Genomic DNA, 11,482 nt, shown 5'->3' with positions numbered 1-11,482 from the left:
CTGCTTTATATGACAATATGTATATGTGTTTTACGTTGTGTAATGCGTGTTGGTGTCCCCCAAAATAAAGAGCAAATACACATTCTTGACACGAACAAAAAATGCATAGTTATTAGGTACACTTGAAAATGGCGGTGTACCTAATGGAGTGTCCGTGTGACGTCACAGATCAACCAGCCAATCAGAAAGTGGGGGTGAGGGCGGGTGTGGCACTTTTCACTTTCAGTTAAGCTTTAGCCATGATTTTTCCCTAATGAAGTGGCCTGTTATTAGGTACACCTGAAAATGGCGGTGTACCTAATGGAGTGTCCGTGTGACGTCACAGATCAATCAGCCAATCAGGAGATGGGGGTGAGGAATAACAGGCCACTTCATTAGGGAAAAAATTAGGCGGTGTACCTAATGGAGTGTCCATGTGATTCCCTCGTTAAGCGCACCTGCGTGAAAAGTTTTAGCTCTTGCAGAACGTGAAAGGAGCTAAAACTTTTCACGCAGGTGCGCTTAACGAGGGTAACTTGGAAAACATATTGGAATGCGGCCCCGTGGACTAGAGCTTGACACCAGTGACCTTTGACCATGATATTTCCCTAATAAAGTGGCCTGTTATTGGGTACACTTGAAAATGGCGGTGTACCTAATGGAGTGTCCGCGTGATTCCCTCGTTAAGCGCACCTGCGGGAAAAGTTTTAGCTCTTGCAGAACGTGAAAGGAGCTAAAACTTTTCACGCAGGTGCGCTTAACGAGGGTAACTTGGAAAACATAATGGAACGCGGCCCCGAGGACTAGAGCTTGACACCTGTGACCTTTGACCATGATATTTCCCTAATAAAGTGGCCTGTTATTAGGTACACTTGAAAATGGCGGTGTACCTAATGGAGTGTCCGCCTGATTCCCTCGTTAAGCGCACCTGCGGGAAAAGTTTTAGCTCCTGTGGAACGTGAAAGAAGCTAAAACTTTTCACGCAGGTGCGCTTAACGAGGGTAACTTGGAAAACATATTGGAACGCGGCCCCGAGGACTAGAGCTTGACACCTGTGACCTTTGACCATGATATTTCCCTAATAAAGTGGCCTGTTATTAGGTACACTTGAAAATGGCGGTGTACCTAATGGAGTGTCCGCGTGATTCCCTCGTTAAGCGCACCTGCGGGAAAAGTTTTAGCTCTTGCAGAACGTGAAAGGAGCTAAAACTTTTCACGCAGGTGCGCTTAACGAGGGTAACTTGGAAAACATATTGGAACGCGGCCCCGTGGACTAGAGCTTGACACCTGTGACCTTTGACCATGATATTTCCCTAATAAAGTGGCCTGTTATTAGGTACACTTGAAAATGGCGGTGTACCTAATGGAGTGTCCGTGTGATTCCCTCGTTAAACGCACCTGCGGGAAAAGTTTTAGCCCCTGCCGAACGTGAAAGTGACCAAAAACTTTTCACGCAGGTGCGCTTAACGAGGGTAACTTGGAAAACATATTGGAACGCGGCCCCGTGGACTAGAGCTTGACACCTGTGACCTTTGACCACGATATTTCCCTAATAAAGTGGCCTGTTATTAGGTACACTTGAAAATGGCGGTGTACCTAATGGAGTGTCCATGTGATTCCCTCGTTAAGCGCACCTGCGTGAAAAGTTTTAGCTCTTGCAGAACGTGAAAGGAGCTAAAACTTTTCCCGCAGGTGCGCTTAACGAGGGTAACATGGAAAACATATTGGAATGCGGCCCCTCGAGGACTGGAGGTCGACACCCCTGGTTTAAGTGAAAAGTGCCACACCCGCCCTTACCCCCACTTTCTGATTGGCTAGTTGATCTGTGACGTCACACGGACATTCCATTAGGTACGCCGCCATTTTCAGGTGTACCTAATAACAGGCCACTTCATTAGGGAAAAATCATGGCTAAAGCTTAACTGAAAGTGAAAAGTGCCACACCCGCCCTCACCCCCACTTTCTGATTGGCTGGTTGATCTGTGACGTCACACGGACACTATTAGGTGCACCGCCATTTTCAAGTGTACCTAATAACTATGCATTTTCAAGTGTACCTATCGTGTACCTATGTTGCATTCAGTATGTGTGTCACCTTTTTTATGGAATCCAATGGAAACCTTTGATTCATAATCAGCTTTATTGAATGAATAAGAAAGTGTTGCAATAAATGAATGAAAAGAATAAACTTGCAATATGTGTTTAACAAATGAATAAACAAAGTAGATAGTAGTACTTCAAAACACACACATGCGTAAACAGTGGCATTAAAGTGATGTTTCTTGGTTCGTTTAAAACAATCGTGCGGTGACATTTTTTGACACTCGAGTTCATGTTTGCTTGAATAACAAAAGCAGTTGTAAGGTTGTAGAAAACTACTGGATGTAAACAAAATAAATGGTGATGGAAACAATAAATCATATTAGTGTAGTAAAGTTATCTTTTGGAAGCTGTACAACAGCGACACTATGTTTCAAAGCAACCAAAATATAATCAAATTGAAATGAAATACTAATTGAATGACAAATGTTATAAAAATGAAAATGTCATATAAATATTCAAAATGACAAAAAAAAAAGGTTTTAAAAATTTGATTCAATAGAAAAATAGAATATTATATCAGAATAAAATACAAGTGGAGAAACAAGGAAAACAAAAAAGAAATACAAAATAAATGAAAATAAAATAGGATGAAATAAAGTTATTTGTTTTTATTTGTAGAAATGAAATAAATATGAAAAAAAGTAAACTTGGAACAAAACTTAATAAAATAACGTGCATAATAAAAAAAAAATAGTTTAAAAAGTATTCAAATGAAATAATACCGTCAAACTGGAAAGAAATGTAACAGAGGAGAAGCCTACAGTGCGTCGTCTCAGAAGCTGGTGAGCACGGAGCTGCTCACCACGACGACGCTGAGGGTTCCGAGGTGCTCCAGCGGCTGGCCGCTTTTGTTCCGCAGTTGCATCCTCTTGCTGATGTCGCCCGCCTCGGTGGACAGCGTCAACTCGCCCAGGAACGAGTCCATCAACCTGTTCCGGTTGTACACCTGCCCCCCCCGACCACCATCAGCACAACGTCAACACTTTGCATGAGCACGTTATGGTAGCACAAATATGAACACACACCTTGATGACAATCGAGTCGCCGCTTTTCTTCCGGTAGAAGATCCCCTTGGTGTCAAAGTTGGGACTGCGAGTCTCGTCGTGGACAGCGGAGCGAATCGTGTCTCCTTCGCAGTGAACGGTCACGTACGTGTTGTTACCTGCACACGGATAATAATAATAATAATAATAAATAATAATTTTAAAAAATCAAGCGGTGAGGCGACACTGCAATCTCACCAGTCAGTGCGTTGCCTTCGATGACATGTACTTGCGAGACCAGCGATGGGTAACCACACAAACCCGTCCAACAGGTGCGAGGGGGCTGATCTTCATGCAGCTCCCTGCCGTTTTCAGAATTATGAATGACAAATCACAAACATGCTGGTATGATATTAAAACCAAAAAAGATGAGTGTTGATAAGAATTAATTGTTTTTTATTTATTTTATTTATTTGTGTTTGTTTATTATTTTTTTATTATTTTAGTCTTTGTTACCTGCAGCGCGACGGCACATCGGTGAAGATGCGCAACAGGAAGTTTCCCTCCAGGTTGGGCTCGAAGGTGGTCGGCAGGATGACGTAGCGGCCCTCCTTCAGGTCAACGCGTAGGAACACAGACCTATGGAAAACATTTATTCAAATTCTTTCATATCCATGTAAAAGCTGTTTTGTTGCTAATCAAAGCTCCACGTGGGCTTTGCCTGCTAACCTGGCGTTGCTGTAGGTGCAGCCGGCCGCCTTCTGCTGGGGAGCGTGCATACGGTACTTCCGGTTCAACTCCACCTGAGCGCACACGATGCTGTAAAATGTCATCAACTGCCAACTTGATAATAAATCGACTTTGTCCAATTAGTATCTCCTACCTTGTAGATTTCAAAGCCGATGGCCAGGTTCTCTCCTCGTCCTTCTCTCAGCGAGGCCCTGCGGTCTCTCTGCTGCAGACATACGAGAGCCTCGTCCTCGCTCTTGGTCACGTCAAAGATGTACTACGACAAAAAACATGCAGGCAACGGTTACAAAATGAACAATCGAGTCTCAGTTCTTGACTTTTAGAGAATGAAATGAGGGATGAGACCCTCCTCCAAGGCTAAAATGTTCAGGTGAGGAGCACCTGAGGGTTTTGGAGGAAGGTCTGCTTGTTGTTGGCGCAGCCGCCGGCCCGGTTCTTCAGCTCGTCGTCATGGCGACTCCAGGAGCCGCGCAACGTCACCTCCTCCCAGGTCTTGTGCAAGCTCAGGTAAGACGTGTTGATCATGCGGCACAGGATGAGGTCCGTGAAGTTGGAGATGAAGTCGCTGAACGTCATCCTGAGCGGGGACAAACGAGGACGTCAATAAGCGCGTCCACGGTATGACGTGGCACGGAAACTCACCAGAACTCTCCGTCGTTTTGCACCACGACGCCGAGGTTCTCGCGCTCACGGCTACTGACCTTCTTCCACTCTTCTGAACTGTGAACACAATCGCTTATTGTCACGCATTCATCTTCAATGGCCTTCAAAGTGTACATTCGGGTGTGTCACCTGTCGCTCCAGGGTCCGCTCCACTCGCTGCGCCCCCAAGGGTTCCTCAGGCGGATCATTTCCAGTTTATTGGACTTGAAAAAGGCCAGGAAGCCGTGACCGAGTCGCACGCGTCGCACGTCCGTCACGGCGTAGGCGTGACCTTTGACCAGGCCATTGGGCATGCGGGCCTCCATGTCGGATGAGCTGCTCGCCTAAGGGACATCGCAGTAAGCCATGTTAGCGCCACCTACTGGCAGCCAACAAGTCATGCATGAAATTTTTACCCAAAAATATGGAGTATGAGTGGCTCACCGCTACAGAGGCACTGATGAGCCCTCCCCTCTCGTGGACTTTGAGCACTCGCCTGAAGAGCTCGGCTTGCGTCTCCACGTTGTCCTTGGCGTCGCTTTCACTCACGCATATGGACTGCGACACGCCGCCCGTGAAGTCCACCAGCGCGTCTGCCGTGTTGCCGCCGTTCAGCGCCTCGTAGCAGCCGCACGTCCTGAAATGACAACCAAGGACTGTCTAAAAACTTTTGTCCACAATGGTAACAGGAAGCGGGTGCGATCTTGCATACTTAGCATAGGCCTTCTCCACCAAGGCGCTCCAGAACTCGTTGGGGTCGTTGGAGCGGCAGTAGACCAGATTACCGTTGAGCGTGGGCAGCCGGTCGTCGATCACCACGTCCACCCACTCGCCGAACCTCCAGAAGCGGAAGTGGAAGATGCCGGCGTACAACTCCGGGTGGCTCTCGTCCCACTCTTGGTCCTTCCAGTCGGGAATGACCTGGCACAGATTAAATTAGACATAGCTGTGGCCTCAGTACAAATAAAGAACGAGTCACCCAAAAACAAGACAATGCCATGAACATGCGAGGCTTTGCTGGTAAATTTCTCTGCACGGCCTTGAGTGACACGATCCCAACACGGTGACACATGTTCACTGAAACGGGCATGCGCACACATACTCTGATATAAATAAAGAAATAAGTGATCCATTGAGTAGAGACGGCCCCTGGAGGCGCCGGGAAACTCCCAGAGTTCCCACCTGTACGTCATCGGCGCCACCTGTTGCCTGACAACAATACACGCGCACACTCGCTTGACTTCCTCCTTCTTTCTTGAACGCTGCAAATTAATCTTTTTTGGGGGTGACTATTGTGCCAATATAGTTACATAACTTGACAAAAACATTGATGTTATGTCCTCTCTGCTAATGTGAGGGTCAATCAATAAATGTTGCCGACAGGCCTGTGTGTATGTGTGTGTGTGATGGAAATAGCTGTGGAAATGCTAGGTGGGAGGGGCCAATGTGGAGAGAAACAAAAAGCAGCGAGTCCGTGAGAGACGCCTCATAACATCCGTCTATCCACCCGTCAAAACATCCACTCATAACTATTCATCCATCCATCCATCCAGAGAGGACGGGTGCGGGACATGGAGGAAACGGGAGCGGCGTCCGACAGCGTGGTGCTGGAATTTAAAGAGGACACGGCGCTGACGGAGGTGAGAGCCTCATTTTGTTTCAGGAAAACTAAATCATATACAAGCAATAATTAATAAATCATACTAAATGTGCATAACTTTTAAATTTTATAAATTTTCATTTTAAATAATGCCTTAATTTTGTCATTTTGCTAAATATTTAAAAATCTTTTTTAATAATTTCCTGATTATATGAATAGTACCTTGTTGTAATCATATCTTCATTATTTTACTTATTGACCCTGCCAGAAATAGCTCAATCCAAATTGACACTCCCCCAAAACAGATTTATAATTGCCTCGACCTGCCATACGATGGTGCCAAAGCACTACTTTTGTCCTTAGCTCAGTTGACACAGAGATGAGACAAGTTGGCAGCAAAGCACCTGAGTATGCCACAAGACGTTGAAAGTGAATCTGGTGGTTAAAGACGTCGCTGTGATCCCACAGAAGATGCGTCTGCGTGTTTCGTCGCTTCAGTGCTCGGGCCAAAAGCGTCAAGATGGCGAGCGACTGCTGCTGCCCCACGAGGCCGTCTACCGGCTAGACTTCCGGCGGCAGGACCTGAGCTTCCGTCGCTGGAACGTATCTCTGGGCGGGCACGGGCGCGTCACCATCACGGGCATCTCGCAGCACTGGACGCCCGACCTCACCCATCTGATGACGCGCCAGCTCCTGGAGCCCGTCGGCACCTTCTGGCGCAACGCCGACGACCCCGACGGCTGCGGCCTCAAGTGGTTGGAGGCCGACATGCAGGAGTTCGGCGAGAGGATCGCCGAGCTGGCCAAGGTCCGCAAGGTCATGTACTTCCTGTTTGCCTTCAAAGACGGCGCCGAGGCGGCCAAGTTACGATGCTCGCTGGCTTTTTCCTCACAGGAATGAATCTCGCGGAACGCAGTCCAATGGAAACAAACACTTGTCTCGTAGAATTGTTGGTTTGTGTATAGAAAGCTAGAAATAAATCTTTGTCTATGCACGACTGTATTTTATTTGGATTAATAATGTCATTCTATCATCGCCGGTTATCTTTTGCTCCCCCAACGGATTTGTTTTGGTCTGAGCAATCGTGTAGGTGAGGTTTAACATGTAAACAAACAAGATGGCTGACCTTCTGCCAAAGACCATCTTGCGTCGCCAGGGTGGAGCAGGCTGCCACGAACCAACAGTTTCCCAGCTGGCCTTGGTGGAGGTCGTGGGCACTCAGGCCGTCCACAAAGAGGTGCGGCTCTTGACATAACTCCTGCTCAAACAAAAGTCAGTATGAAGCCTACTGTTTAGTTAAACTCGGACAAGGATGTCATTTTAGTAGGCGGCAGCAGGGCGGCGCCGCCATTCAATCTACACCAAGTAAACACGCACGTGCTTTGTAAATGCACTTCATCGGCTGGCAATCAAAGTTCCAGACGGAAACACAGGAGGATATTAATGTGGGAACAACACAGCAAGGAAATAGCAAGAACATGTGAGAAAGGTTATAGGAAGAAAAAACACACAGAGGAAACAAGGAACAAGGAAACACAGCAAGGAACAGAGGAACAGAACAAGGTAGCACCCCCTGATTATGTTTCGTGAACCACAGGGAGCCTCAACGCTGGCAGCCAAATGAGAGAATGTAGAAAAACCACAAACACACACACACGGGCGCACACACTCACTTCCTCCCTGCTTCTAGTTTGTCCTTTTGAAAAAAAGTTAAAGTGGTACCTGCGGCCTCTTCCAGATGATGTTGCCGATGCGGTTGGCCTGGTAGAAGAGAGATTGGTCTGTGGCGGGGAACAGGGGGTCTTCAAACAGGCGGCCGTTTCGGCGACATTGATTTCGCAGGGAGGTGAATGACTGGCCCTCGTAAGCTACCACCATCCTGACGCTACGTCATTAATTATGAAAAAATATTGTTTTGCATGAGTGGGATGAAGAAGTTTGTGAAGAAAGCAAAACATGGAGATAGAAGGCGTGGCCACCACCCACTGTACAGATGTTCAAATATCATGTGTGACTTTTTTTGGGACCACATGACACCAAAATAGAACTTTTGCAAACCTTTTAACTTTTCTCGTGATTACAAAAAAAAAAGGAACTATTTTTGCCTCTCAAGTGGTTTGGAGACATGTCAAACCAAACACAGGACGATGGCAGCCAAAGGGAAGTTAAAAAAAAATCCATTTACAAAATAAACGGGAGTCAAAAGCAGTTTATTTTTCTCCTTTTTTTTTAACCGGGTAAAAAAAATAATTGAGATAGAAAATCTGAGCCTAAATACATGTTTTTGTTTACTGTAATTTGTGGTGCCTTCATGGACCTTCTGATAAAATGATTAAACTAAAGTAGGGGATGTCACGCCAAGTTGTCGCTTTTAATTTGAAATCTCGTATTGGAAGTAGTCTTATTTACGCGAACTAATCGATCAAACTTTTTTTGCCACATTCTTTTGTCATTTTTTTCCAGATGTAAACATCTATTATCTAACAACTTAATTCGCTGAACAGTGAAATGAAGTGAAAGTAAACTCACACACGACAAAGAAAAGACATTTAAATCAACCGTCCACATCTAAAAGAAAACTTTAAAAGTTAGCTAAAACTGGGCGCTTACCTCAAAAATGTGGCTGTGACGTCAGCTGTGTTTTTTCTCGTCTTCGCTCCCAGGAAAACTTTTCGTCTTGTTTTTCGTGTGATGAAGACGATGAGGTTTGAGCGTTGCTCTCACCCAAGAGACAACATCAGGGAGTCACCACTTGGTGGTGCGTACATGGGCTATCTTGTCAAAATAAGGCGCGTGCAGACATCGGGGTCGCGCGGTGCATTATGGGTAATGTAGTTTATAGCTACCAATAGGCGGAAAGCAACATTTGGACCATTTTAACTTATGGAAAAGTTGGTGTTTTTGATTTAGCTCGTTTACCTGCCGGTTGGTAGAAGCATCTGTGGCTAAAGCCAAACTCTGGCAAGGAGTTTACCTTCTGGGGTTGGATTGAACATCTCTGACATTCACAGATATTAATCTTTAACATCTTCATCTTTATGTGTCATGTGAGAAAGTTGCACTTTACACTCGCATGTTTCTAGCTCGACACAGATTCACACACCTGTCAAGACCAGGGAAAAACAAACAATACTTTTATTGAACTTATATTTTTCATTACTAGAATATTTTGTATATATGTAAGTATTCTTTTTTTATGTGATCTTTTATTGCTGGGCACTCTAATTTCATTCACATGCCTGAATCAATACAAATGATTTGGGACGATTTGGGTCAATGATTTGACAACTGGGAAAAGCAAAATAATCATTCTGCTTGTCTTTTTTTGTTGTTGCTCATGTTATAAACTGCGCCGACTTGCAGCTTTGGAATGTTGGCCCGCTGCTTCATGGTCATAACATTCCTGGCTGTGTCGACCTGTCCCGGGATATCAGGACGCCCCAACGTCCTGATGGTGGCACCCACCATCAGGGTAGACGGTCACCCACAGGCGGTGGTGACTATCAAGTGCGGTGATGGCGGCAAGGCAGGTTAGTGACCTACCAAGTCAACACCTATGTTTGTATTCCACAAACTTGGGTCAAAAACAAACAAACACAATTATGGGTCAAAAGGTGACCAACCAGCACTTAGTTCAATTTGACTCAACTTTTTATTATTCTTTGGCCAGCAGGTGTGGTGGTGTACTGGCACACCCCCTTCGGACCCTTCCACTCACCAGGCCTCCACACAGAACTGAACCCGATCCACATGCGCCAGGACGGCAGTCTGGTGGTCCACAATCTGAGCGACCTCCACCAGGGTTTGTATTACTGCCTGCTGCAGCATGACGACAGGGGGTCCACGCTGTTCCCCTACGAGCTACACATGCAGGCAAAAGATGGCGAACGTGGTCCGAGGTCCAGGAGGGCCCTGGGGAAACAGGAAGCGGTTTCTGATGAAGTGTTTGTAGCAGCCGTGACGACGGCGGTGCTGCTCACCTTTGTGTTTGGGTTCAGCGCAGGAGCTCTGAGCAGGACGCCTCTTCTCAGGTGGGCCCCCATCTGCAAGCAGTCAAATCAGACTGACCATAAAAACTCATATTTTCTCTGCATGCACTCTACTTTCAGTCAATTTAAAATATATTTTTTAGTCCACTTGTAAATTTACTTTATGCCCACTAATCCACTCATACCGTGATTGCAAAGCCATTTCTACATTTGCTGTCAAAAATACATCACAATACTAAAACCGGCCAGCAGGTGTCAGTGTTGTACTGTTACAAAAGGTATGACTTATTTTGGACGCCTAACGTGACTTGCAGTTTTTATCGGAACCATCCAAACTCGGATATATTTGTTCCTGCAGATGTTTGAGGGCGATCACTAAGCGACGACGATCACCACGGCAACGCCGCCCTGACATTACTATGACGACGCTCACCAACTGTCCTTCATCGCCATCCTCACCATCACCATCATCATCATCATCATCCTTATGTCCACCTGCCAAACCTCAGAGAAGTTTCCGGGACAAACGGAGCCAGGATGAGAAGGGGGAAGACAATCCCGCTGCCGCCTACCTGGAAACCTGCGACCACGTGGATGACGAGAAAGGAAGAATAGCATTAAGAGGAGGAAGTAAAGGTGAAGAGGGGAGGAGGTGGAGAAGCATGGAGGAAGAGAAGCATGATGGGATGATGGAGAAGAATGAGAAGGAAGATGGAGATGAAAATATAATCAGTCAGTCTTCACAATCAGACAATGACAATCAAAACCAGGAAGTAGAATCATTTCCTCGCCCCCGCCTGAGTCGGGTCATCCGCGTTTATCAGTATGACCAAGATGGCCGCCGTTACAGCCACCTCCCCGACCCTGAGCCGGGCCCCACCGCCAGAACCAAGCAGCGCTCAATCTCCCTATCCCACCTCAACGCCATCATGGACGCCGCCTCAGCGGGGCCCATGGACACCCCACCCCTCCCAAAAGACACTCTTTGACATAAAGTTTGAAATCAGGTCAGACACTCTTGAGACACTTATAATCTATTTGATCAATCAAATTAAAAGACAAACTGACTAATATGCATTCTCAAACAAAAACGTAATTAAATATATTTAATATTCCAATTCTTTTACAACCAGATTAGACTAAATTAGAATCTAAAAAAATGAATCTTGCTGTTGACTTAATAAAAAAAATAACATCCAAATCAGCTCATGTGTTTGTGTACAATGTGTGTGCGTATGTGTGTGTCCGATTACACCCCCTGTAGTGTTGTAGTGTGCCAGTAACATGGGTCAGTGACAGTGAATGAGTTGCTCACATGACGCCTTAATAGCGACGCGGAGGAAGGAGGAAGAACTCAAATGCTCTTGAAGCACGCACACAAATTGGCATGACATCTTTGAAGACCGCAGGAGGACAAGGACCGGCTGGAGATTAGG

General features: G+C 46.0%; 3 protein-coding genes and 2 long non-coding RNA genes across 7 annotated transcripts; 3 read left to right on the top strand and 2 right to left on the bottom strand.

Moving 5' to 3' along the window:
- Positions 1-123: 123 nt before the first annotated feature.
- LOC119132703 lies at positions 124-2,502 on the top strand. The gene is made up of 2 exons (XR_005099929.1): positions 124-154; positions 2,416-2,502. It is a non-coding gene; the product is annotated as an uncharacterized LOC119132703 (long non-coding RNA).
- On the bottom strand, positions 2,105-8,860 carry capn5a (calpain 5a). Its single transcript, XM_037268169.1, has 14 exons — positions 8,668-8,860; positions 7,780-7,942; positions 7,184-7,315; positions 5,170-5,378; positions 4,902-5,094; positions 4,608-4,801; positions 4,458-4,535; positions 4,197-4,392; positions 3,949-4,071; positions 3,795-3,868; positions 3,582-3,704; positions 3,324-3,427; positions 3,108-3,244; positions 2,105-3,028 (listed from the first exon to the last, which is right to left on the bottom strand). The coding sequence occupies exons 2-14, from the start codon at positions 7,933-7,935 to the stop codon at positions 2,855-2,857; spliced, it is 1,893 nt and encodes a 630-aa protein (XP_037124064.1). The 5' UTR covers positions 7,936-7,942; positions 8,668-8,860; the 3' UTR covers positions 2,105-2,854.
- ompa (olfactory marker protein a) lies at positions 5,932-7,048 on the top strand. Its single transcript, XM_037268171.1, has 2 exons — positions 5,932-6,097; positions 6,526-7,048. The coding sequence occupies exons 1-2, from the start codon at positions 6,029-6,031 to the stop codon at positions 6,955-6,957; spliced, it is 501 nt and encodes a 166-aa protein (XP_037124066.1). The 5' UTR covers positions 5,932-6,028; the 3' UTR covers positions 6,958-7,048.
- Positions 8,861-9,116: 256 nt separating the features above from the next.
- Positions 9,117-11,250, top strand: LOC119132516. 3 transcript variants are annotated; one of them, XM_037267868.1, is made up of 4 exons: positions 9,117-9,236; positions 9,421-9,587; positions 9,728-10,088; positions 10,405-11,250. In XM_037267868.1, exons 2-4 carry the CDS (start codon positions 9,428-9,430, stop codon positions 11,033-11,035), a joined length of 1,152 nt encoding a protein of 383 aa, XP_037123763.1. In that variant the 5' UTR covers positions 9,117-9,236; positions 9,421-9,427; the 3' UTR covers positions 11,036-11,250. The 3 variants fall into 3 exon arrangements, with proteins under 3 accessions (XP_037123763.1, XP_037123764.1, XP_037123762.1); XM_037267869.1 differs by having other exon boundaries at positions 9,121-9,255; positions 9,731-10,088; XM_037267867.1 differs by having other exon boundaries at positions 9,121-9,255.
- LOC119132517 lies at positions 9,415-10,408 on the bottom strand. Its single transcript, XR_005099892.1, has 2 exons — positions 10,038-10,408; positions 9,415-9,969 (listed from the first exon to the last, which is right to left on the bottom strand). It is a non-coding gene; the product is annotated as an uncharacterized LOC119132517 (long non-coding RNA).
- Positions 11,251-11,482: the final 232 nt, after the last annotated feature.

The sequence above is a fragment of the Syngnathus acus genome, chromosome 13 (genome assembly GCF_901709675.1).
Source record: "Syngnathus acus chromosome 13, fSynAcu1.2, whole genome shotgun sequence".
NCBI lineage: Eukaryota > Metazoa > Chordata > Actinopteri > Syngnathiformes > Syngnathidae > Syngnathus > Syngnathus acus.
The sequence above is the reverse complement of the archived record's forward strand: the minus strand, read 5'-3'. Positions and strand labels throughout refer to the sequence as shown.